At 43.5% G+C, this 27,661-nt stretch overlaps 1 protein-coding gene across 1 annotated transcript in view; it reads right to left on the bottom strand.

The window, feature by feature from the left end:
• Positions 1-27,661, bottom strand: part of TBXAS1 (thromboxane A synthase 1) — a 152,077-nt gene that overhangs the window by 58,568 nt on the left and 65,848 nt on the right. Inside the window, exons 4-5 of the mRNA XM_004430697.3 lie at positions 24,911-25,007; positions 13,336-13,452 (exon numbers count right to left, since the gene is read on the bottom strand). Of these exons, the coding sequence (XP_004430754.1) occupies positions 13,336-13,452; positions 24,911-25,007 (214 nt within the window). The remainder of the gene's footprint in view (positions 1-13,335; positions 13,453-24,910; positions 25,008-27,661) is intronic.

Genomic DNA, 27,661 nt, shown 5'->3' with positions numbered 1-27,661 from the left:
TCTAACAACCTCTCGCTGGTTTCATTCCTGTCTTCTTCCCAGTGACAGTGCTCCAAACACCAGACAGCAAGTGCTGCTCCTCCTCGTCTCCTAGAAGATCCTTCCCCATCACTTCAGCTACTCCTGGTACCACGCGGTTTGCACACACTTCTCCATTCTTATTGCTCTCTCTCTCTTTTTGATCAGCGTCCCTCCTGAAAGGCGGGTCCACACATGGAACACAGCATTTCTGGTGCGATCAGGTAAATAGTAAATGGATCACTTCCACAAACGTCAATAACAAAAAAAAAAAATGACAAAAAGTATGTTGACTTTTTTAGAAGACACATAACACAGTCAAATATTGAGGTTCAGGTCAACGAAAACCACAAGGTCTTTTTCCATGAATCATTACCATGTGCAATTGATTTTTTGACCCTTTAGGGTCCATTCATTAGAATTTACATTACATTTATATTTACATTGCATTTATCCCTGTAAAAAGTCGTCCTGCCATGTGTTCTGAGAAGAACAATCTCTTAACTGCCCTAAAACATTCAGGTGATTGGAGAATCCTGGCAGAGTGGGATAGCCTGGGTGGCTGTTGGTTGGGTGTCGGAGGGACACATGGCTTTGTTGGACTCCTCCCTCTCACAGCTTCCTCCAAGCCAGCCCCATGTGCTCTGGGGTGTAAGGGAAGAATTATGTCACCAGAGGCCCAACTGCTTGCTGTGGGAGCCCTCTCGGAAGGAGTTGGTCCTGTGAAGCAGAAGGGGCGTTCCTGTTGAGTGAGAGTGAGTGAGCTGTGGTCTGAGCTCAGGGCTGCATGGGTTCCCAGGGCAGGGACTGTGGCCTGGGCAGCACCGACGGGCAGCCAGCCGAGCAGGAGGTCAGGGAGCAAAACACACCACACACCCAGTGGAGGGATGGCTGAGCATCTGAGACCCTCCCCTTGTCAAGACTTTTGGAGGGAGTATCTGGAGAGAGAAATCCTGGGAAAAAGGATTTTCCGCTCATCAAGCCTCAAGGGCTTAGAGCCCTGGGGTGTTTGTACTGAGCCTGGGTGGTCCAAGGGGTGTACTCACGCATTCAAATCTCATCACCTGTAACACTGGCTATTCCTTCTTTGATAAGCTTATTTGATAAGCGCACCTTCTAAGCCTGTATTTGGTTTGTCGATAAGTACACAGCATCAAACACAGAGCCCGTGGCCCTCCACTAGACTGCTACTTTAGGTAGCCACAGAATTGCTCATCATCACTGTTTCTGGCTCTTCAGCTAGTTGTGCATGAACCTAAGTAAATATTCAGCCAGGCAGCATCTTTCCAATAAGTCAGCTAGGGAAGAATTTGTCAAACGATTTGCTGAAACAGAAATGTAATTTACCTTATCTACCTATCCTGAAGCCATTCAAAACAGAAATGAGGATGACTCTCCTGATTTATTCATTTATTCTTGGTAACTCTGGGTGGACTCTTCATGACTGCTGCATTCTTTTCTAAATTCTCACAAACCATCAATTTAATAATCCATCAGTACAAAAGTGCATGTAAATGGATCACTGATAATGGCCTCTGGCCCATCACTCTCCAGAAATCTCAGACCACCTTAATGTTCGGAGAACTCAGTACTATCTAAGCTGCATTTCTGTAACTGGCTTCACTGGCTACATTCTTCCATTGTTTTAATAAACTTAATGGTACAAGTGAGCTCTACTCTATTAAAATCCCATATACCAAAATATCTTTCAGATTTATTTCAGAGGAATAGTAACATGGTAAAGAAGAAAAATACTGTTTGAAAGGAAGTCTGTTTAGATAGCAAGCTTGAAGCTTCCTTAATGTAACAAAAATGGGATGCAACATAAAATTTGATTTACACACAACTCTTCAGAAGCATGCCCTGTGTATAAAGAGGGCTCTACTCACCATACTGAATCCTGTTGTGTGCCTGGATAGTGCAAAGGAGGGCTGGGCCTGCTGCCACCAGCAGCTCCTCTATGCACTTGTAACTAAAATGCTTTGTTGCTGGCTGGCATGATTGTAATTTTCTACCATACTCTGCCTGCTGTCTGTCGAACTGAATGGATAATGACATTTTTATTTAGGTTAACATGATATGAGATGGGGCATGTAATATGAAAAATGTTTTAAAAAGCAATCCAGAGAAAATATTATAAGACAGTGGAGCATGATCTGTGTGTTGGCCAATAGCCATCATTTCAGGTTTTCTTCCTTGCATTATACACAAGCAGTTATGGAATATTTACTCTTACATGAGTTGCATACAAACAAAAGCTCTCTTTGATGGGCTTGCAATGATCTTTATACAATCCACAAATCCTGCAGTTATTCCTCTAGATTTGCAGACAAGCAGGCATAGGTGACTTGTGCAAACACACAGGCACAGATGAACACACAATGCCATCATCACCCGGATCTTAATAAAAGACTCTCATTTGGTTGTTACGCTTCATCTTCTTTATACGAAAATGAGTGATTTCTATTTTTGTCACATTTTTCATAATGCACATATGTTATACTTATCAGATAAAATATTAATGTTATTAGGTTTTTAAAGAATGATTTCTTCTTGGGGGTACAGTTCAGCAACCAAGCCTGGGGAGAAAGTTCCCCATTTTGCTTCTCTCACCTCTCATGTTGGTTGTCTTTATTATAGATGATGCTGAGCACATGGCTGGTCGGCTATTTGGTAATTAGCAATAACCATCAAGGGTAAAGCATCATCCTCAGCCTGGGAAGGAAATTCCCCAAGGAAGGAAGTTCTTGCTCACCTGGAGTTTACTGTATAATTAAAGAGCCCAGTAAAAAGAAAAAATGGATTCTTTACCAACTGTGTCTGAGTAATTCTGAGTCAAGGTATAGACAGAGGGCAATAGAGTTAATTCAAGAAGGTGGAGAGGGCTTTATGAGTGGGCAAAAGATGACTTATGGGGTAATGATGAAGAAGGGCTAAGAAATTCTCTCCTCTTAGGTCATCCCCAGAATTTCATCACTCGAGTTTCTTTCCTTGAGGCTAAGACTCTGACCTTGTTAAATACACTTGGCCTGGGGAGAGCAAACACTCAAAGCCACTGCCAACTATTAGGTTTCCTCTCATTGGCATTTTTTAGTGGTGTGACCTTGGGCAAATCACTTAACCTCATTGAGTCTATTTCTTCATCTGAAAAATGGGAATAATAATACCTCCCTTGAAGAGTTGTGACAAAGATTAGAAACAAAATATGTGAAAGGTTTAGCACTAGAAGGCAGTGGTGTTCCAAGCATGGTAGCTGTCTTCTGGAGGACTCTCATGCTCCCAGATTGGTGTGGACACCTAGTTTATTCTCTCTTCTCTTATTCTTCACAGACGACCCCATTCTGGTCTTGCCTCACCATGATAACATCACTTCCTTTCTTGCATATGTCCCTTCATCTTTATTTCCCCAGTTACCACTCTAATTCAGGCTTTGCCACCTGTCACCTGGAATATGGCTGGCATCCTGCTTCTTCTTTTCTTTTTTTGTGAGGAAGATCGGCCCTGAGCCAACATCTGCCAATCCTCCTCTTTTTTTTGCTGAGGAAGACTGGCCCTGGGCCAACATCCATGCCTATCTTCCTCTACTTTACATGGGATGCCACCACAGCATGACTTGACAAGCAGAGCGCCGGTGCGTGCCCAGGATCCAAACCGGCAAACCCCGGGCCGCCACATCAGAGTGCGCGCACCCAACCGCTTGCGCCACCAGGCAGGCCCCCATCCTGCTTCTTGAGAACAAAGACCATATCTTAAGCATCTTTGTAGTCTTAGTACCTTGCCTGACACATAGACGTACTAAAAATTCTTTTCTCAAGAGCCTCTTGGCCTCCTTGCCTCAGTCTTTTTACTTTCTAATCCATCTTATACTCAGTCACTAGAGTGGTCTTCTAAAAATATTTGGTATCCGAGCAATGTTTTGCTGAAACCCTTTGGAGATCCCCACTGACTGAAGGACATAGAACAGGCTTCTTGTCTTATTTTCCAAAGCCCATTAAGAACTGAATTCTGCCAATAACTGTGTGAGTAAACTTAGAGGCAGATCTTCCCCTGTCAAGCCTTCAGGTGAGACCACAGCCCAGGCTGGCAGCTTGACTACTACACAGAGAGATGCTGAGACAGAGGCACCCAGCTAAGCCAGGCCCAGATTCTGACCCACAGAAACTATGAGCTAATAAAGGTTTGTGGTTTTAAGTGCTAAGTTTTGGGGTAATTTGTTACACAGCAAGAGATAAGTAATACACTCTCAACGTCACTATCTTGTGGCAACTGTTTGTATGCTGTCATGTATTATTGAAGTTTTTGGTATTTGTTCTATCAGGAATGAGCACAGTGTAACACACTCAGTTGATTCTCTGGAAATATCTTTGTGATGACTGATTGACTGAATGTTCCTTGAAGGCCTTGACATAAAAGGTACCCAAGAAACATTAATAGATTGAGGTGCTCTGTCTTAGCATGAATGCAGTGCGGTTTGCTGGCAGCCGGACCTGAATGAAAGACCTAAGATTCGTGCTGGTTTTACCTCTTACTTTGGGCAAGTCATTTGCATCTCTCTGAACTTGGGCCCTCACCCCCAAATGAGGGGCTAATTGTAATGAGCTGTAAAGTCCCTTTCCATGGACATTCTGGGATTCCAAGGAGGTCACTAAGCAGGTTGAGACAACTGCTTGGGAACCATGGAAAGAGCAGGCAACTTCCTAGTTTGGGGCAGTAAAGGGTCAGATCAGTGGGCCCATCTATTTGCTCCAACACATCCCATCCCTAAGAAAGCCTTTTTGCATCTCTTCAGAAGAGATTGACTTCAGAATTGCATCAAGACCAAAAATGCAGCATCTAGTTATTTTCTTGCTCAAATAATTTAGTAACGGTGAGAATGAAAACTCCAGATTCTCTGACTCCTGGCTTGTTGCTTTTATCTCCAAAATCAGGATGCACATTTCTTTTGCTCCCCAGTTAACTTCTAGGTTATAATTTCACTCAGTGCAGCTCTGATGCCACGACCTTGGAAAACCAACAGATACCATTAGGCCTTTGGATCTCCTGCGAGTTTGGAGAATGGAGTCGGCCTGAGTCCTAGGGAAGACACATTTCCTGAGCAGGGAGAGCGAAAGGGAGGGCCTAGTCTGCGTCACCTTATACTTCTAAACTGAGATGATCCTCACACATTGATGGGGTGTAGCTTGGGTGACTCTTTTGTCTGCACATGAAGAGGGATTCAGAAAAGAGCCTGAGTAGAGGCCACCACCCTGAGCTCAAAACATGGTCCCCGGGAGCCACCCCCCTTGGGGCCGTGGCCAACTGAAGACTCCAGAGGTGCAACTTGCAGTTCCCCTCATCTGCTCCAGAAGTGTTTGCCCCATGGGTCTGGGGGATGTCTGGCATCTTGGAGGCTAAAGAGCTGAGACGGCACCCCTTTCCTCATTCCCCCACTTTCAAGTATTTAATAGCGCCTCACTCTCCAGTGAAGTTCACACCAAACACTCCCCCTGGCAGAGAACAGCAAGCTCTATGTGCCTCAAGCTCCTCTTCCAGTTTTCTCTCACTAATCCCTTACATGTACTCTGTGTTCCAGCCAATTTGTACTCCTCTATTCCCCGAACACATCCTGTACTTTTTGTCCAGATGTCTTTGTTCCTGCAGCTCATTCCACCTGCCACGCACCTTCTCCCTCTGTCAAAACCCAGCGAAATCTTCAGGGCTCAGCTCCAATGCTACTTCCCACCTCCCACTCCCCACCAAAGCAGCTTCTGATGCTCCAAAGAGGACGTGAGCTCTGTCACTGTCTTCCACTACTTGGCAATAATGTAGGAATTTATGCACCTTGTTGCCCTTCTACATCATAAACCTTTTAAAGACAGGAACTAATAAATATTTGTGGAATTTTATGAATTTAATGTTTCATTCTCTTTGGCACTCTTAGACCTGTGAGCAATGTTGTTTGGGAACTGATGTCAGAGGGGGATTTTCTGAATAAATAAAAGCCAGCTAATGGGGATGGGAGATGGTATTTAAACATATTGTTGGTTTAAAAAATAGAAAAATTAATACCCAAAAGTGCTCTAAACTGGTGACTAACAAATGTAAAATTAACACCAGCTAACAAAACTTATAACCTCCTTCTGTCACCCAGATATTAAAAACATCCATGACTTATTTTTATGCAAAATTTCCTGCTGATAAGCATCAACTCTAGCCATCTAGGTGAATAATCGAGTGTCATTTCTAATAAGTCAGTGGCTCCTGTCAGGAGTTGTGACCAATTAGAACTCACCCCGATGAGGAGGTGGCTGCTGGTGTTGCCAAGCAACAGCCAAGCTGGGAGGCACATTTAGATTCTCTTTTTGATTTAACCAGCAGCAAGTTAGAGTGACATTAGGATTCTGGCAAAGGAAAGCCAAATTATAACCCAGGATGGGGTACCCATGATGAGGAGTGTGTTTTCTTTTGAATGCAAATGGAAAAGGAACATTTTAACCAGAATTTAAACAGTCCATCATTATACCGATTTTAATTAGGAGATTAGGTGTCAGTGGAATACAACTGTGTTGCAGGATAATGGTCTCTTGCTGCTAGATAAATACCCAGACATCCTGGAGAATGGGCTACTGGTCAGGCAGGGACAAAGTATTTTTGGACTCCAAATTATTTATTACCACAGCCACACTTGGTTATAATGACTTTCATTTTTATTGTTTGGAAGGATTAAGAAATAAAAGCAAATATTAAAAATAGACTGCTGGAGGCTGATGCAGCCGAGAGAAAGCTGCTTGCTCCAACATTATTGGAAGACTGAGTTCTGTTTTAGAAGCCCTTGTGCGTGATTGTCTGAAGAGTTTACAGTGAAAATTTAAAGGCTAAACTAAACCGTGATGATGACTGTAATTCTGCAAAGACTTTTGCCCTGAAATGGTCCTAGCTATACATTTACTCATAAGCTGGCTATATCAACTTAAATTTTTTTAAAATTGTAGTCACTCTTGAATAATATGTCTTCTTCAAGGCAGGAAAGGCCTAGAGGGAGTAATAACCACATCTGCCTCCGCCTTTAAGAATCGTACATTATTGACTGTGCCTTCCTGACAGGAAACATCTGGATGAAAGTGAAAAATTAAGCATCGAGCTGGATTCTCAGTGACTGTGAGAGATGCCAGCCTTCCCTGCTGGTCTGACTTTTCTGTAACTGAGTCCCCATGCACGGAGATATGACTGGCTCGTTTACTCTTGAGTGACACGCACACCCAGCCTTAGGCTCTCAAGTATGAAGCTGTCAGGTATTTTAGATCTGCTCAGTGGATCACCATCAGCTTAGTTATCTGGGTGAATGAGGAAATGTCCATCACTTCTGTCAGGCTTTGAGGACTAAGAAGATACCAGCCGCCATATTGGGTTGGATCCAATTTGGAACTTGGTCCCTGCTAGAGGCATTTGATAATGGAGTTCCCCACGGAATCTCCCTCCAAAGGCATAATGCTCAATGGCCTCATTTCTCTCAATAGCTGACTATGACCTTAACTACCTATGTTTTCACCTAGTGAGAACTTATTCAAGCCCAAAATAAACAAAGTTAAACAGATTTCTTTACTGCAGTTCTCTCTCAAGGCTTTAATATGCTAAGGTACATGGTGAATCACTAAGAACATGGTTTGCAATATTTTACCAAATTGTGTGACCACAGGACCTTTTCAGTCCTCAATGATTTCAAATTCTTTTCCCTGGTAGTAATTCATATATTGAAGTTCATCATCATACAGGTACAGTTTAGATGCTTTTCTCCTAGATGTATTATTTTATTCTTGATTACACTGAAGGTTAGCCGCCACTTTTGTGCTGACTTACACAATCTTAGAAAAGTCTTAGAAACTTATTCCAATTGATTTAATATTTTTCAAATCAGAACAGCTTAGAGGAATATACAAATGTATAGATTTCACGGTTTCTCCCTCTTTCAGATGAATTAGAAAATTTAAAAATAAAAGTAGTGCTAACCTGAGTCCTCAGGGAATCCCATTATTTATATGCTTCCCTCAGAGAAGAATTAATTTAGCCTCAGTTTTGTTTCCTGAAATTAAATCTATTTACTTCCTGACCCATAATAAAGTCATACACAACCCCAGGGTTACTTACTATTAGTCTTTGGTAAAGAATCTAGCTAACGACTCTAATCTAAATAAACCTACCAATTGCCTCTTCTAAAAATTAATCCTTTAGGAGACAGGGGGAAAACTCTGGCAAGTTAATTAGGCAAAATTTTCCCTAATAAAAAAATCAGTTGTTTTCCCAGCAATGCTCAGCCATCCTTTAATATAAATTCCAATAACTTGTCTGTCGCTGGACTCTGATTTCGATGGTCTCTTCTTCCAGAATCAGGGATGCTATCAATCAAATTTTCACTGGTTCTCTCTCTCTCTATATTATCCCTGGTAAGACTTAAGCCAAAAGCCAATTTTATTTTAAATAAAAATATGGATTCATGATATAACGCTGGTTTTAAAGTAACTTTCAAGCATTATTGACCAAGGCAACCTAATACCCACACAAATAAAGAGTGCCATCCAGAGCTTTTGAATATTAATGACACTTACAGACACAGGTAGTAAAGGACTTAGGCTGCCAAGGTGCTAAAAGAAAAAAGCCTCAGAATTCCAAGGGAAAACAAATCTTTATTTCAAGAATAAATTCTGAAGTTTGATAATAGAAGTCCAAAAGCTACTTACGAATTCAATGAGATATTGATATTTCTAAGCTATTTCCAGGAACACTGACTCAGCTACCCGCAACCAAGGGGAGTACAGGCTCCTGATGGTTCTCTGAGCTTCTCCCATCTCTGCCTCCTCCACCCCATGTCTCTGTGCCTCATTCTTCTGTGACCTGCTTTTTCTATTTCTATATGTATATACTTGTGACTCTCTAAAGAGAAAGCCAACAATTGGCTGCATCCTCTCATGTAATGTTTCCTTAATAAAATTATTTCCCTTTTATTTTTCTTTTATCTTAGTCTTAACACATATCCTTAGGTAGAAGGCTTCCTAATTCTTTGATTCTTCATCCATCCATCCATTCATTCATTCGGCAAATCACTATTGAGTGCCCATTATGTGCCTAGTGCTATACAGTTAACAATAAAGGAAAAAAAGTAAAATAAACGGAATGTTAGCTGGTGATAATGCTACAGAGAAAAATAAAGCAGGGAGGGGGAGAGGGGGCTCTGGGGCCAGGTACCGAGAACCTGGAAGCTGCAAGTCTGAGATGCTCAGACAGGGGATCAAGAGGAAGACTCATAACACCAGTGCTTTTGGCTCTGGCTCTCATCAGAACCATGCTGAGGAACTTGTAAAACATACAGATTCTCAGCCACCCTTAGATATTCTCACTCTGTAGTTCCTGGGGTGGCTAGAATTATGTACCTTTAACAAGGGATCTAGGTGATTCTGGTGCAGACCATGGTCACATAGGGTTTGAGAACCAGTGACCTAGAGAGCAAAGGCCAGTGGAAGGTTAAAGTCCAAGGAAGCATACAGAAACCAGGAGGATCTAGTATGCTGGTGAAGGAGGCAGTCAGGGACGCTAATGTCTGGCAGCTTGCCTTCCCTTCTTTGTCCCCTCCACTCACCTTCCATAGGATAGAAACCACACCCTTGTCATATCTTCCATCCTGTCTACAACTTGGCTTAGAGTCCATGCTAGGATTCCCAAACCTTGCTCTTCATCTGCAAATGGAAGCTGCTTTTGGAATTAGGAAAACTCTTTTCTCCCCTAACAAAGCTTGGCTTCCAAGACCATTGTCTCAGTACGGCTCAAGAAAGCCTAATGCACAGTTCCGAACTGAGCAAGGACCTCGTTGTTCTGGATGGCACCCACTGTCTCCTTCTGAAGCAACGAGGGCCACTGATTCAGTGGGGGAGAGAAAATCACAGGGGACATGCTTTATGGAGGATGAAATACCTGCATTGGTTTAATGTTTGAAAAATATTACCTTTGTTACATACTTTTTGGTCCTTGTGTTCCTTTCTATTTAAGCAGCAGTTAACACTGTTGGCTGATCCTTCTTGAAATCTGTCTCCCTTCCCCATTCTCCTGGACTTCTATTTCAGGCTGTTCTTCCTGAGTCTTCTTTGTAGGTCTCTCCTCTCTCTCTCACTTAAATACGGTTCTCCTTAGCACCCTCGTCTCTTCTCATGTCACACACACTCCCGGGGTGACCTCACCCATGTCTGTGTTTTTGGTGACCATCTTTCCTACCTTCTTTCCTGAACTCCAGACCAGCAGTCAACTTCTTCTTGATGCATCTACTTAGATGCCGCCCAGGAACCTTAAGCTTACACATCTAAACTCTGTAGAGGTGGGGAGAAAGGTGATAACCCCTGCCCCGGGATTGGCATCCTGTCTAATGGAAACCCAAGAACTTAAATTGAACTATATTGAGTAGAAAGATGATTTTCAATGGAGTTTTAAGTTTACTGCTAGTATATGTTAAAGAATGGGCTAGGACCGAAGCAAAACCTAGGGAATCTATGTCTATGAAGTTTCTTCCCTCTCCCCAACTCTCCCTCTCATCTATGACCACCCTTTTCCCCCTAGGCACCTTAGTGCTGTGAACCACTTGGAGGAACTCTATTTTCTACAATTAATTCAGGCACTAAAAATTTGATTTCTGAACCAGAAGGAGAAAATACTTTGGATCCCAAGAGCACTGGATTTGTTTGGGAAATGACACTGTATCAGTTTCTAGAATATACCCTGTCAGGTGCTAAAGAAATCTAGGCCCGTTAAGATGGATTTTTTTCAAAGAAACATAGCCCAAGACTGTCAAGAAAACTTTTTTCTTTTCTTACTTATTTTTAAAAATCAGATGCACTTCATCAATTTCTTTTTAACAAATGATGAGATTCTTTTTGCATCTATAGCGGTCAAGTCACTCATGAATAAAGAAATATGATGCAACATGTCTGAGCTAGTGATGTGAACTCACGGTTTACCTACCTCTCCTTCTCTCCCCTTCTTTAGGTTAACTCAACATTTTAGTGACCAGTTGTAATAAAGGTGACACTGCCTCCAGCTTGTCAGGCGGTCAAAACAGTGCTTTACAACTTAATGAAACAGGCGCTTCCTTCAAACAAATTCTCACTTGAAACCTCAGTCTGTAACACGGCTAACTGTGGAGCAGGGCTCATTGCTCCCGCTGAAGCCGGATGTCCCTCTCCTCATGTTTCCTTGTGGGGAACTTCTACTAGTGGTGGTGCCCAACTCTGGGTTTACATAAGAATCACCTGGGAGATTTAAACAACCCTCAAAGCCAGGCTGCACTCCAAACCAAACCAATTTAATCAGAACTTCCAGATGTGGGACCCAGACAGCAGTGGTTGTCAAAGCCCCCCAGGTGATTCCAATGTGTACCCACGGCCGAAGAGGGCTCTGTCCGCTTTACACTCCCAGCAGGCTCCTGCCCTCCACGCTCTCCCTTATCAGACTGGGGCCTGGGGGGAATGAACTGCGCATGCGTGGACCAGCCCTGCTGGGATCTGGGGGTGTGCTCTCGGCCGCCCTCCTGCGGCGGAGGCTACAATGCTCCCATTCTGGGCGCAGTAGTAGTAGCAGGCCCACGTGACCAGACCGCGGAACTACCTTTCTCAAACAGGTTTACCGGTAAGAAAGGAGAAATTTGTATTTTTTCTGTCTGAAACCTATTTCCATACGTCAGTTGGTTCCAGACTTAGGCGGAAAATAGAGGAGTGTTGCTTCTGACCTCCCTCGGTTTCCTCAGGGACCCCATTTGCTCAACTTCCCTTCCCCCACCTCCAGACCGCCCCCGGGACAGTCCTGGGCAGCTTCGGAACACCGGTTGAAAATCACATGTAGGTAAGAGAAGCAGTCAAACAGAGAGGCTAAGGGTATTCTGGAGCTGAATTCTAATCTTAACTCTGTCGCTTACTAGCTGTGTGACATGGGGCACGTTACTTAATCTCTCTGTGCCTGGGTTTCCTCATCTGTGAAATGAGGGTGATAGTAGTGGTATTTACTTCACAGAGATGTGGTGAAGATTAAATGTGTTAATACAAATGGGAAGCCCGTTGAGTGGTGCCTGACACAGAGTAAGAGCTGCGGAGTGTTGGCTGATGCTGTGCGCCAAGCTCACCCTCTGCCCTCAAAATACCAAAGGCTGCTTGTGGAAACGCGAATCAAAACCTCACTGAAGACGGGCAGGAGCGCTGGTTTCTGAGTGGATAGGATTAATTATGAAGTGTGGGGCCCTCTCCTCTTCTGGGGGACTTCAGAAGATTTATAGGAATTAAGCAGGACCTTATGGGTGAGCATCTTGAGTTTAAGCTAAGAGTAGCTTCCATTTATTCAACTCAAGACAGGCCCCTCCAAGCCCAGGCATTCTGGAACAGCTAGACATGGTGGATGGCTCTGGAAGGTCACACTGGGAACCTGGGACTCAGACTGAGGCAGTCCTGTAACCGCTTCACATCAGAAGAGCTCAAGTGCTCACTCCCGGGTTGTTGCAGAATTCGGAACAGACACCAAAGCCGGCCAGCAATTGAGGGGCCATCAGTGAGGATCCGGTGTGGGAGAACTTGGCCTCGAGGCAAACAGTAGGTTTATTTGTACAGCTGGTGGGGAAGGCCGGCTCACTGGGTGGGGGAAGGAGCGAGCCCAGGGCCTTAAAGAGCATCTTGTGGATGCGGCTCTTCCCTCTGAATCGGCTGCGAAGATTAACCTGGGCCTGCCTGCCCGCCTAGAGGTCTGCCAGGAATCCCCTACTCCTCCTGTTAATCCATGCCCATCTCTTCCCTGTTTCAGACTTGACTCACAGCTCACCTTTGTTTCAAGCTATTCTCGGGTTCCCTGCTATGTAAAGGACGCTTCACTGTTCAGAAGCACCTGCATCACCTGTGAGGTTGTTAGAAATGCAGAATCTTAGGCCCCACTCCAGACCTACTGAATCAGAATCTGCATTTTAACAAGATCCCCAGGTGATTCATCATACCTGAAAGTATGGGAGGAGCCCTTCCAGTTTCTCCTGGGTGCTCCTGAAGTGCCTGGGGCAGAGTCTTGGGACAGAGGGGAATGCCTTAGTGCTTGTTGACTTGCAGGTGATTCATGGCAACTGCGGAAGTGGGAGGCTGGAGAAATGGAAGACACTCCAGTGCAGTATCCTGTGCTTTTCCATAAGAGGGAGGTTTGAAGGCCTCCACGGGCAGGGCATTTTGTTGTGCCACGTGGGGTAATGATGCAGTGTGAACCAGCCCTCCATCACAATTTGGAGAGGAGAAACCTGCTCCTTAAGGAAGCGAGTCTGCATTTCCTGTGTCTTACCTCATTCAGCTTTTCAGGACTGAAAGCAGAAGTCAGGACACTTCTGACCTCTTCCCATCTTTTGTCACGTAAGAACAGGATGCTGTTGGCTACTGGCTTGGACTCCAAACCTGATGCCTGATGGAAGGTGACAAGCAGAGGGTTAAGACACAAGAGAGCCAAAGCCAGCTCAATGGCAATACAGGTCCATGATAAACACTCTGATTAAAGCCCACCAATGACCAACAAATTAGGAGATTTCTCTTGCAAGGAGGCAGAAGGAGAATATAATGGTCCATGGATAATGATCTAAAGGTTCATGACCCAGGGCCCAGAGGGAACAGACGAATAAGCTCTGCTGGTCCGGTTCTACTCTGTTACCATGTGCTCATCACTGTATAAATAACTCAGCAGCTTCTGTGTGTTCTACAATCCCTCTACTGACTGAGGGTTCCCTGAGGACCAATCAGCAGGCTTCTTGGGATGGCCTAGGCTCTCCTGGGATGGAATTTCACGTCTGCACTTTGTAGCAAGAGGTTTTGTGTGGCTGGATGTATCAGGTTGGGCCGGGAGTTGACAGACTCATATGTCTGGGTCCTTGGTATGTGTGTGTGTGGTGGTGGTGGGGGGGGGGCGGGCGGGGGTGGAGCAAATAAGGGGGGGAGTGTGGGAGGAGGGGGAGAGTGTCCTTCAGAAGCATGTCCCAACAGAGCTGCTTCCACGAGAACTCCTGTCAGGATGTTTCTGTGTTCTTCCATTCATTTGTTCATTTTTCTCCTTCAACAAGCATTTGTTGGATGTCTAATATATGCAAGGAGTTGGCTATACAGTGTTGAATAAAGAAGACATTGCTTTGGCCCTCACGGAGTTGATAGTCTGGTGGGGAAGCAGGCAGTAAGCTCATAAACTAGCAAATAGATATCATTACAGTTCATGAGAAAGTGAGTGTTATGAAGGGAGAAATAGGGTGAGGTGAGACAATGATAGGGGACTAAATGATCAAGAAGCTTCTCCACGGAGGAGATATTCAAGCTGAGTCTGAAAGCATGCAAAGGATGAGGTCTCCTTGTCCCTTCTTCCCAGGCCATTCTGTTCCTTTCTAAAACCAGGTACTCCTACCAAGAGGTCAAAACTAGGGCCCCCACAGCTGGTCAGAGCACCCCTAGCCCTGGGGCTGCAGGGTGTGGGGAGGTGGGGGGATTGGAGGACCAAGCACCCTCCAGAACCACGTGTGATGTACGGTTTGGCTATTTCTTTTCACTGCTTTAATTATAGTTGAAACATGAAACCAGCCATCATAATTCAAAAGCCTTGTAAAAATTCCTATTTAGGGGAAAATTATAATTTTCTGATAAAATATGAACACTCAAAATAAGCTATAAAACATAACTGCAAAGTATCTAGGGGGGATTTAATTATATATTATAACCAAGTTGCTGGGATATTTTTCTGCAGAGGAATACTTCGCTATGTTTAGAATGAAATGCTTTAGGAGCGCCATGGTCACTATATAGAATTGTAGTTTTATGGAATTTTTGGAACATAACACATTTATTTAAGTTCCAGAGTCAAAGGAGGAAATCATACATTATATATATTTATATATTCACAAACACCCAGTCCTATGCCATGCTACGTGTAATAAACCATTTCACTCCAAGGAAAGCTGGGTGGTGGTTTATGGGGTGCTGATGAAACAGAATAAATTAGAGATGAGTCAAGATTGGCTGGATTTTGTATCTACCCTTCAGACCGAAGGCTTGGATCCACAGTATTTTTTATCTTGACCCTGGAGTGTAATTCCAGCCCTCCATGCAATGTGTCAGCATTGCCCTCGAATATCTCCCTCACCAACCTGCCATGACAGTGCTCTCCCCTCAGCCTACAACTTCCATTAGAATTCTCCATTTTTTGATGGAAAATGTCGGGGGCATTGGTTAGAGTCATGTTTTCATTTCTAGATACTTTAAGAGAGAGAGCAGCAAATTGGTCATTTCAGAGGAGCAGTTGGATGGTGAGAGGACATGAAATAACACCATATAAAATAGTTGTCAGACTTTGGAATGTTTAGCTGGAAAGAGAAGACTTGGCAGATCAGGTGGTGGTAATTAGTATGTGCTCGAAAAATACTTACTGAATGCATATTACATGGAAGAGGGAATTTAGCTGTTTTTGTGACCCTGAGGGGTAGAATTGGGTTCAATAGTGGAGGCTACAGGGAAAATTCCAGCTCATCTAAAGGAGAATTTTCCAAAAGACAAAAGTCAGAATCGTTCAAAGATGAAATAACCTGCCTTTAGCAATGAGCCCCCAATCGCTGGAGACTGTACCCCACTTCTTGAAAATTCTGGACAGGAGGCTTGAGCATCCAGGGGAGTTTGGTCTAAATGCCCTTTAAAAACTCTCCCAACCCTGAGACTTCATCTCCAGAAGACCACTCCAGGTATTTTTTAAATTAGTTTGTCTACACATATATCTATCTTTAAATGTGGCAAAATACACATAACATAAAATTTACCATCTTAACCTTATATCCATGCCCATCTGCCTCTATTTTATATGTGGGATGCCTGCCACAGCATGGCTTGATAAGCAGTGCGTGGGTCTGCACCTGGGATCTGAACCTGTGAACCCCGGGCCGCCAAAGCGGAGCACGTGAACTTAACCACTATGCCACTGGGCCGGGCCAGCCCCGGATCTTAACCATTTTTAAGTGTACAGTTCAGTAGTATTAAGTACACTCACATTGTTGTGCAATCGTCACCACAGTCCGTCCACAGAACTCTTTTCATCTTGCAAAAAAACTCTGTGCCTATCAAACAGTAACTCCTCATTCCCCCTCCCCCAGCCCTGTCTACATATAATAATTGTTTAGATTTACTGAGTGATGTCTTGGAAGGTACAGAGGGTTCTCCCCTGAGGGAATGAGGGACGGGACTGGTAAATTTGATGAGGGCAGGACTGAGGGTGTTGGAGCAGGAAGGGAACGCTGGTGTCAGGAACGGAGAGCCAAGGAAACAGGGCTTTCTGGAGTCCCATCTGTCAGCCTAGCCCTGTGTTCCGAGTCTCAGCGAAGGCACCTCCAATCACCCTCTGCCCAGGCATTCCAGGCTGCATGCTGTAACCAGTCATGAAATCAATGTAGTGGGTGGCAATCAGCATTTAAAAAAAGAAAAGAAAGAGAAACAAGAAATAGAACAGACTAGAAAATATAGAGGAGCATTTCAAAGTTGGAGTAAGTATTTTGTTGTTGTTGTTAAACTTTTGTTAAAGTGTGTGTGAGAGAGAGAGTGTGTGAGTGTGAGAGTGTGTGTGAGTATGTATGTGTGAGACAGTATGTGTGAGAGTGTGTGTGCAAGAGAGAAAGTTTATATGTATATTCTGTGTCTTGATGTGAAATGTGTTTCTTACTATAGACCACAGTCAAAACAATTTGAAAAACCTCTTCTAACCCAAACCCCAAACCTAGGAGTCATTCTCTCCCTCAACTAAAATCCTGTCAGTCACAGTGTTAGTGAGCTGTGAACATTTATTGAGCACCTACTGTGTGCCAGGTGTTATGCTGGCACCGAAACTATCAAGACAGAGTGGAATCCTTGCCCTCACGGAGCTCACAGTTGACTTGGAGGGTGGGAATGGAGTGGTTTACAACCAATATTTGTTGATCTCACAACTAACAAAGTACTTTTCACATTATCCCATTAATTTTTGGATAACTCTTCAGTAATTAGGAAACACTGTCCCGATAAGCAGCGATGGTTCAGTAGTGGTCTCGTGGCTCCCCTGCTAAGTTCCCTTGGACAGTTGAAAATGTTTGTCTTTTCAATTAAGATCTCTTAAAATAGAATCTAACTTCTTATTAGACCAGCTAAGCATAAACTCTAAATTTTGAAGAATTATACAATCCTGTGGAGCAAATTATTAAAGAAAACCAACACCTCTGCATTCTGTGCTCACATGAAGAGAGCAACCATTTATTGGGGGTTTATCAGGGGCCAAAGCATTGATTCTCAGCAGACCTGGTAGAGCCACATAAGAACCCACCAACTCCTCCCAGAGTGCTGAAAAATGCATACAATGCATTTTTGTTACAACTGAGTGTGCATGTTGTTATGAAAAAAGCCTAAGAGGCATAATAGAATATGAAGCCGTAGCGAAAAAAAGTTTTCTTGTGTCCTGGAACATGTAAGAATGTTGACTCAAGATCTGTATGATGTCTACGATGCCTTGGCAGGGCAGTCAACAGTTCTCAAATAGCCACACAGAACTTCAGGTAAAGGGTAAACAAAGAGAGGTACTTTTAAAGACTCCGAGAGATACTGTTATAAATCAGTGATCATGATGTGAGTATTGCCGAGTATGTCAAGTAGGCTGCAAAAATATTAATATCAAGAAGAATGCCATGATCACAAAAAGGCCAAGTCCACTGTTACAAGCTTTCTTTCTGGTTCTCACACAACCTTGCACAGATGAGGAAGCTCCAGGCACCACCTATCTCCCTCCTCACCTGAGTGTGTAAAGCATCTTGCACTGCCCCACCTTGTATTATAATCAATGAAAACTCTAGAATTCTGTCACTTGGTTAACTCTAAATTCTATACCTGAGAACATATGCTATTTTCAACATATCACTGTTGCTCTCTGGTTGTATAAAGATTTCAACCAAGCAGGGCTTCTCTTTTGGTGTTTTGAAAGAGTAAAAGTGTTCTGTCTCCACTGGACAATTTTCACCCATTCACCTTTGCCAGTAGAAGATGATCATAAAGATCATACAATCTTCCCGCTCTCTGCTTTAGACTGTGACTGGCCTGAGAGTGTGGCCTCCAGGGAAGGTTGTGTGGTGTGTCCACAGCTCAAGGGAGCTGGCTTAGGGGCCCCGTGGGGGCTAAACCCAGCTCAGGCTCCATCTGCCAACTCGATATCAGCTGGTGGAAAGGTGGCCTCTTCTAACTTGGACAACGGCATGGAATGGGCTCTGGCAGCTCTGCCTGAGAGAATTCCCAGCAGTTTATCCACCAACGAGGAAGAAACCACAGCTTGGAACCATGCTTCCATTAGCCCAATGCCCGACAGCATGGGCCCTTCCTGATGGGGAAGGGGATCGGGGCCTAGTTAACTCTTATCTTCTGAAGAATTTCTCCAACAGCTCTCAGCAGAGTTTCTTGCCAGAAGCAGTGTTAGGGAGGGACAAAGGTGTCCCTGATCAGCACCTGTCACACTTGGCTACGAGAAGAAATTCTCCTGATGCGCCCTAAGAGAGACCCTTGCCTCTGAAGCTCCGAATGGCTCTCTGGGATGCTGGTGGGATGCCATGGTTTACCCATTGGCACTGACTGCCACCTGAACTGGGAACCAAATAGACCTGGCGATCAGCTATTCTAACACTCATATTTTATACAAGAGGAAATTGAGGCTCAGAGAATTTCAAGGACTGGCTCAAGTCACACAGCTAATAAAAGGGAGAAAATCTGGAATCTGATTTCATTTCTTTAAATTTAAGCCAAGTGCTTTTCACCATACTGCTGGGCTATGGCTTAGAAGAGGGGGAAAATGGAAATGAAAAGGGTGTTATAAAAGGGAGATCAGGGCAGAGAAGGGGAGTGAGGGTCGGGATTCACGGGCACAGTGACTTGACTGCCATGGCACGTTAAGGAATACAACCTTTGAGAGACCAGAATTGCTTCTATGGCTTATTTACTGTTCTCTCCCCAAAATTCTAGCAATTAATCTGGTTTACACACTTATTTCTACTTCTGCCACCAGAAAAGTTAGGGAAAGGAGGTATAAATATAAGAACAAGATTTTACTTATTTTTTTAAAAAAGTATAAAGATGGCTTCCTGCTGAACCAAGGATCTAGTAAGACACAAAAATGTGAAATAATTTTCAATAAGATTTTGAAGTTTAAAAAATTTCTGCAAGGCATCAATAGAAGAACATCTGAGCATTCAGATCAATACCACTTATCACTATTCCTACTTTCCTAAGGCTTCACGAAGCCTTCAGTGCCTTTAAAGATGTTAGAGTTCAAACTTAACTCCAATGTTGAAAACGTGAAGCTGTTTTTTTACAGATCAAATGCAATTCCCTGGATCTGGCTTTTTCAAGAGCAGCCAATATCCAGACACGGGAAAAGCAGGTGAAAGAGGAGGCCTGCAGGGGGCGGGCACCCTATTGTGGTGTCACACAAGGACTTCCGTGGGCAGCCCATCCTGGGATGAGAAGCTTCCAGCTCAGGCTGGAGGGTTTCCTGTGCAGAGCACAATGTTTCGTGTAAAACAAGGAGACTTGCCTCAAAATTGGAGGCAGATGAGGTTACACACCTGTGTTTCTGGTTCTCTGTGGTCTGTTTGGGTTTTAAGAAAGAAATTCTGCCTCATTCAGAGCTGTGGACCTATCATGTGAGTTGACCCTTCTCAAGAAACGCAATGCTAAAAAAAAGTATTCAAGGTTTGTCTGAGGTGACTAGAGCTTCCCTAAGTCATGCACAAAAACCATTCTTGTGAAGTAAATCTTACTACTTACATTTGAAAACCTGAATATTTTAATTTACTCAATGTTTTATTTAAGGGGAAGGGGATCAGAAATTCTAGATCAACAGGTTTTCGAAAGCTGGCAGTGGAGAGGTAGCAGTTGCAGGTGTAGGGGGCAGTTTTATGGCCAACCGGCAGAGGCCCCCTGTCTCCTCGGTGGATGCCAGCAGGCAGGTCGTGGTGGCCCCAGCACAGGGGACCCGAACCACCTGGAGCTCTGAATGGAGTTTTCCTTGCCGCTGAGCTCTGCCTTGAGCCGATGCACGCCTGTTCTTCTCCATAATGGAGTGCTGCCACAGATGCAGAGGGTGATAAGGTTTCCAGTGACTAATTTGCCTTAGAACTTGAGTAATCTTTGCCAGTGCCGAGGGCTTTGTGGTTTCACAGGAACTTGCCCTATGATTCCAACGTCCATATGGTGATAGGATGAAGGCAGCCTTTGGAGAGGCGGCACCTGGGTAGCCAGGCCCAGGGTTTTTATGGTTCTGGATAAAACCACTCACCAAATCCATCACATGGCTTTAGATGTGACTCTTGTGAGTCGATGGTATGGCTGGACCTGTGCCTGGAGAGGTGACCCCTGTGTTGCCTGTGAGGATCTGAGTGCTGGTACCCACGCCCCCCACACATACAGCCACCACCACTGCCTTCTACCTCCACTGCATGTACAAGCCCTGGAACCTGGGAATGGGCATGCCTGCAGGCTGACCCACTCTCCACGCTGTTATTTTGGACCAGAACTCAGAGCTCCACACAGCAGTTTTAGTGACTGAACACATACTCTCCATGCCCCCATCCAACTAGACCAACCTGAGATGGGCCTAAGGCCACCCTACCTCTTGTCACCCTTCCCACAGCTTCCCCACCTCTGGGCCTTGATGAGAGGCCAGGAATAAGAAGTTCTACCGCAGCTTATTACCATTTCTGCTGAGTTGTGTGGACCCGGCTCCTGTTTCTGCAGATATTAGAAAAAGAGCGGCCCCTATCGCTTCACTGAGTACCCGATAGCAAAGAGGAGCTAATTAAAAATACCTAAATAAAAATAACCAAGTCCTGAGGTGCTGAGACAACAGAGGTTCTATAAATGCTGAGAGGACTGATTTGGGTTTAATGATAAACTGTGGTTGCACCACCGTGAAGGGGCTTCAGGAAGTGCTGAGGGCCCTGATAGAGGCTCGAGGAGGCCATTTGGAAAATGGGCAAGTTGGAGCAGAGACATCACAGAGAACGGAGTGCCTCAAAAAGTGTGAGTGGGAAAGCGTGATATTAGAACTGCCACACTAGATCTGACCCATAGTCTGTTCAGCCCAACATTTTGGAGTTTGAAAAAAATATTTCATTCAACAACTTTTGGATTCAAATATTGGCTCAATACTCACGTATGTCAGGGAGTTCCCTGTGGTGTCACCTCACCTCCAGCCGGTATGCTCTATCTATCCCTCATGGGATGCTTACAGCTCACATGAAATTTCAGAGCTAAATCCAGCTTCCCACATGACGGCCACTCTGCAGCAGGCTGTCAGGGGCACGCATACATCAAGCCTGGATTTGTGAGCAGAGATGGGCTCTCGCAGTCGGAAAATGAAGCCATGCGTTATTTAAGTTCCTTCTCACTTAATGTATCAGACTAATATGCTGAGGTATTTTCTGTATCACAGGGGACCATTTGGTAGAAGCTTGCATGGAGTAAGTGTTTAATGTTTACTGAATGAATGTATAATAAAGCCGAATCGCTGAACACTTAAGTAAACATGGCTTATTAGAGGGAAGGCAGCATGGTGTCGGTAAGGAGAAATCACGCCTCACTAATCTCCTTGAGTTCTTTGAGCAGATAAATAAGCATATGGATAAGAGGGAACCACAGAACACAATTTAATTTGACTTTCAAAAACCTGTGAGAGAATCCCACTCTAAAGACGGTTTTTTAAAAAATTTAGTCACTAAAGACTGCTTTATCATGAATACGGAATTGGCTTAAAGACCATAAACAAGGCTAAAGATAAGTGGATACATTCCCAGATGGAAAATTATAAGCATTCCCAGATGGAAAATTATAAGCATTGGGGTTTCCTAGAGATCTAATCTTTGATGGATCTTTTTACGTGTTTGTGAATGACCTAGAAGAGGAAGTGCATATTGAATCTCCAGGTTCAGGTAATACCTAGTTCTTCTGGGGAGAATGTCAAGTTGATGGAGATTCAATTCAGTTTGAACAAGAATATACTAGATACTAAGTAGTCGTTGTATGTTTGGCCCATGGGGTATAAAAAAGAAGTACAAGCCTTAAAGAGCTAATCAAGTTGGGGTGAAAGCCATACCTTCATTTAACTGTCAATAATAGAAGGCACAGTGGGATCAGTTGTGAAAGAGTGATGTAGATGATAAATGCCGTAAGAGTTTGGAGAAGGGGAAAGTAAATGTGGGTTGAGGTAGGGAAGGCTTCATGGACGAGGCAGAGTTTGAGGAGAGCCTTGAAGAATAGCTAGGGTTTGGATGAGTGTAGAAGAGGTGGAGGATCTTCTTGTTAATAGCAGCCAAGGCACGTTGAGTGCTTGTCTCGCCTGCTTATAAGGCAGGGCTTATCTGCGTGATCTCGTTACCACAGGCCAGTAAGGTAAGTCATAGCCTCATTTTCCAAAGGAAGAATGAGAGGCTTAAAGAAGTTAAATAATTTGCTCAAGCTCACCTTGCTAGTCAATGCAAGACCCATTGTCATGCTGCCTCCAGTTCTAGTGGGAGTGTCAGCATGAGCCAAGGCACAGGGGCAGGGCTTTCTAGAGCACGTTACAGAGAGAATGGAGAGGCTGGTCCACCTAGAGTGACAGCTTGTAATGGGGAGGAGTGAGAGCTGAGGTTGGAGCATACGTAATGGACCTAAATTACAGAGGCCCTTAAATCTCATCTGGGGAACTTGAAATTTATCCCCAGGGCACTGTGTTGAGTGGAAGAAGGACATTAGAACCACGTTCTGGAGTTTGGGACCTAGAGATTGTCTAGAGTGTGGAAAAAATTAGAGAAGATGGACAAATGGTTTGGAGGAGAAATTGACTGAAGCTGGGGCAACTTTGTTTTGCCCCCTCTGCTTGAACATGTACGTTAAGTATACGTCTGCTTCTACCTAGCACATTAATTAGAATGCAACCCTCTTCCAGGTCAGCTCTTGGGGTCTCGTGCCCTGGTGACATCCTGGGTGTCATGTAAAGCAATATGAGACAACACAGCTGCCACGTCCCACCTCGCTGCCTAGGGGCTCGGGCGTGCTCAGGAACCGTGGCGGCCTCTCAGAGTGCCTTCACTGCCTGCTTGGACATGGCATGGTGGTCTGGGCCCTTTGACTCACTGCTTCCCCCACTTCTTTAATCCACATTCCTTGCTGAATCTGGTGGAGCAACAATCTACAACTGCATTTAATGGTCAGACTCAGTCTCTAAGACTGACACCACAGAAGACCTTCAGAGGACTTTGAACAGGAGAATAACAACATAATATTTGGGGAAGAGAATCTAGAGGCAGCAGAGAAGTAGTTAAATTTCTACAATTCCTTCAGCTTTTCTGATGTGATGGAGTTAGCAGGCCAGGCAGTAACCTCCCTCCAGGTCACCTCCTTCTAGTGGCCATGTGATGTCTGGAATTGGCCATGATGCTCTGGGGCTGGAAGATGAGCATGTTTTGGGTGAGCAATCAACTAGTCAATGAAACCTTGATAATCTAGAAGTGTCACCTGAAGCAGTTGTTATTGTAGTGGCAGTAAAAAGAGCCCTGGACTTGAGTTGGGAGATGACACGTGAATCCCTGCTCTTTTTCCTATTAGTCATGTGACCAGGGTTGTCACTTAACCTCTCTGAGTCTTAGTTTCCTTGTCTGTAAAACAGAGATGATAACTGTACCAATCTCATAAGTTCTCATGAAATTTAATGAGAAAAAACCACTCTGGCTGGCTCAGCCAGTACAGAGTGCAGGGGGGCTCTGCTAATTTCCTTATGATTCAGCCCCAAGGATCTCCCATCTAATAAGCCCTCCCCGATCCCCATCCTGGATGGCACAGTGTTTTCCACCGTAGTAGTGCTCACCATCCATATTGTCCTGGTCTCTTTGCCTATCTACCTCTGTCTCTAGACTGTGAGCTCCTGGAGGGCAAGACTGAGTCTTCTCTTTCTTCATAATCAGCACCTAGACAGTGCCTGGCATATGGCAGGTGTGCACAAGTTTGCCAAAAATCCAGGAAAAGAGTGAAGACGTTACTTACTATTTCTATAAGAATGGAGGATGAGTTTAATTTGACCAAAAAAAAAAAATGGTTGGCACAGTGATTATCTGAACTCTTACAAGCAAGTGTTTGTTTATTAATTCACTTTAGACTCTTTCCAACAATCAACATAAAGGTTATTGGTCTCCTCTGCTAGAATTCCTATCTCCCCATTTTTGGAAAATATAGACAATGCTGACCTCTGCCACTTTGTCACCTCTTCCATTCTTTGGGATTTCTCATCAAAGATAAAATGTAGGATTTGTACTTTCTAAAAAAGATGGAGTATGTATATCTTTTAGTGGATTGGAGCCTTGACCTGACATAAGGGACCCTCTTACAGGCTCCTCCTGCTACTTGGGGACACATTTCCCTGTAATACGGCTTGTCTTCCCTTTCTGGCCTTAAGACTTTTATACTCTCTGGGAAAGATGTAAGCACGAGAGGCTCGAAATTTTGCTTTCCCTCTGACATTTATTAACTTTGCTCGGTCTTCCTCAGTCACTTGACCTGTGCCCTCTGGATTCCTCTAGCTTTGAACACAGCTTTAAAAAATCCTCCTGGTTTTAGCATTTTTATTAGCCACAACTTCTCTTGAGCTTTAGCTTTCCTGAAGCGTTTCTTAAATGTAAATGCTGTTCTTTTGTACCAGTCCTGTCATCTCTTTTGAAAACCTGAACTCGTTGAGGAGCTGTTTTTGGTTGAACTGATCTAACCCCGATGAGAGGCCAAATTGCGTCCCTATTAAATGTGATGTGCAGCCCTTGCATCTTAGAATGACTCCCCATCCATCCATATGCAGAAAGAAAACTACATACCGCTCTGTTGGTAAAGTTACTGAAGTTCTCAGCCAATACTTGCTTGATCATGTCTGGCTCAGAGATGACGATAACCATGCGACGACCAAAATAGTACCTGGGAGGAAGAAAAAAATCACTTTAAAATGTGTTGTATTTATCCCCCCATTTCTCCTCTCCAAAAGAATTCACAGTGGCTTAGAAAGAAGGATAAAAGATAAATAGGAAGTAAAGATGTGGAGAAGAAGAGGAAATGCATGTGCTGTTTGTGAGGAACAGTATAACTGTGATGATCTAACATCAAATTTTATTCCACAAACATTTATGGAATCCCACCTTGTAAGAGTCCCTGGAGACTCGGGGGTGAGTAAGACACAGTCCCTGCCCCTAAGGAGCTCAAAGCCTGGTAGGAAAGAGATCTGTAAATGTAAACACACTGTTAAAGAATTCATAAGATCCAGTAGTAAGACCAAGAAGGAAAATGGCAGAGATCAGCATTGTCCATATTTTCCAAAAATGGAGAGAAAGGCATTCTAGCAAGTGAAGACCAATAACTTTTATATTGATTCTTGGAAAAAGTCTAAAGTGAATTAATAAAACAGATGCTTGTGAGAATTCAGGAAAGATTAAACCTGTTGGTGAAGGGCTGAACATCTGGTTGCCACACCTATGTGTGAAGGAGCTCAGTGGATGCTTATGACGTTAATGAAGAAATGGAGGAAAGGATCAGCCAGTCAGCTGGTGGTGGTGAACTCTAACTAGAGGCAATGCTTAAGAACGTCTTGTTATATTTGTTAAGCAACCAAGACCCAGTCACAGGGTCTCACAATCTGGTGGGAGTGACAATTAGGCAATCAGCATACAGTGACGTCTAGGAAGCTTGGGTGACACTGGAGGCACACTCAACTCAGTGCTTGGAGAAGAGAGAATGAAGGCTTCCCAGAAGCGGTGCTTCCCAAACTGAGTTCTGAAAGACAAACAGGAGTTAGTCCAGGAGGATGGGTAGCAAAGAGGGAGGAGGGTGTACCAGGCAGAGGAATCAAGTTGTGCAACTGTCCAGGGACAAGCCTGCTTGGGGAACTATGAGTGCTGGGCTACCACTGTATAAAGCACACCAGAGTGGTGACAAATGAGTCACTGCATCATTCCATGTTTTTAGTGTGTTTTCTATACTTTTGGGATGTAATTTGATTGCTGCCCTATCCAGCTCAGAGCAGTAAGGAACAGATTTTAAAGGGTAAAGTCACAAGACATGAAAGCAGCAAAGTTGACTCTGAATTCTTAGTTACTCAGAACTTTTCATAAACTAAAAATGGCTTTAATTTTATAATTCTTTCCCTTCTCACTGACTGGGGGAAAAATATTTGTCTGGCGCACATTAGGCCCTCAGAAAATATTCACCTGAATGATCATATTTTCCAAAACTGTTGGGGGAAGCTTTGGGATACAGGAATTCAATGGAAGTGGTAGAAAGAAAGAGATGATACTAACTAGTTTTTTATTGGTTTTGACCAAGAAGACCCAATAGACCAAGAAGACCAAAAATGACCCAATAAGGCCATAAACCAATGCTTTTATAAAATTTATGGGGAGTGTCATGGAATCTTTTGAGAATTAGTGAAAGCTATGGACATTCTCCTAAGAAAAATGGACATTCACAGCATTTTGTATACAGTTTGAGGGGTTCTTGGACTCCTGAAGCCCACTCTAGAGCAATGCTTCTCAAAATTAAAAGGTGGTTAAAAGTAACCTGGGTTTGAAGAAATAATAGCTGAAAATTTCTCCAATTTGGCAAAAGACGTAAACTTATAGATTCAAGAAGCTGAGTGAATCCCAAATAGGAGGAACTCAAAGAAATCCATGCCAAGACATATTATAATTAAATTTCTGAAAACTTAAAACAGAAAAAAATCCTGAAAGCAGCCAGAGAGAAATGATGTATTATCTATAAGGAATACCAGTTCAAAGGACAGGAGATTTCTCATCAGAAAGGGTGGAAGCCAGAAGGAAGTGGCACATGTTTCAAATGCTGAAAGAAGAGAACTGTCAATCACAAGTTCTATATCTGGTGAAAACATCCTTCAAGAAAGAGGAGGGAAAAACAACATCGTCAGATGAAGGAAAACTAAGAGAGTTTGTCACTAGCAGATCTACTCCTTAGGAATGGCTAGAGGAAGTTCTCCAAACAGAAGGAAAATGATAACATAGAAAGCCTGGAACTTCAGAAAGGAAGAAGAACAATGGGATGGGTAAAAAACTCTCCCTCTTATGAGTTTGTTAAATCATACTTGATTATTGAAGCAAAAATTGTAACACCATCTGATGTGGTGTTCAGTATACTTAGAGGAAATACTTAAGATAATTGTATTTAAAAATTAATAAGGGAAAAGGGATCAGAATGGAAGTAAGGTTTCCCCATGTCACTCAAAGGGGTAAAGCATCAATACCAGTAGCCAGTGATAAATTACAAATGTATATTTATGCAACAACTAAGAAAATTATACAAAGTGATATACAAAAAAATTTTTTTAATAAGTTATAATAGAATCTGAAAAATGTTCAAGTAATCCACAAGAAGGCAAGAAAAATGAAGCAAATAGAGGAATAAAAGGGAACAAACACATTACTATATTATAATTATAAATATAATGAAATAATTAGACAAGAACATATCAAAATTGGTGGTTGCAACTAGAACAGTGCTGAGAGAGAAATTTATACCACTAAGTGCTACCTTAGAAAAGAGGAAAGACGTTAAATGAATCATCTAAG

The sequence above is a fragment of the Ceratotherium simum genome, chromosome 1, assembly GCF_057802395.1.
Source record: "Ceratotherium simum simum isolate JZ-2026a chromosome 1, ASM5780239v1, whole genome shotgun sequence".
In the NCBI taxonomy this organism is placed as follows: Eukaryota; Metazoa; Chordata; class Mammalia; order Perissodactyla; family Rhinocerotidae; genus Ceratotherium; species Ceratotherium simum.
This window is presented reverse-complemented; position numbering and strand designations above follow the sequence as displayed.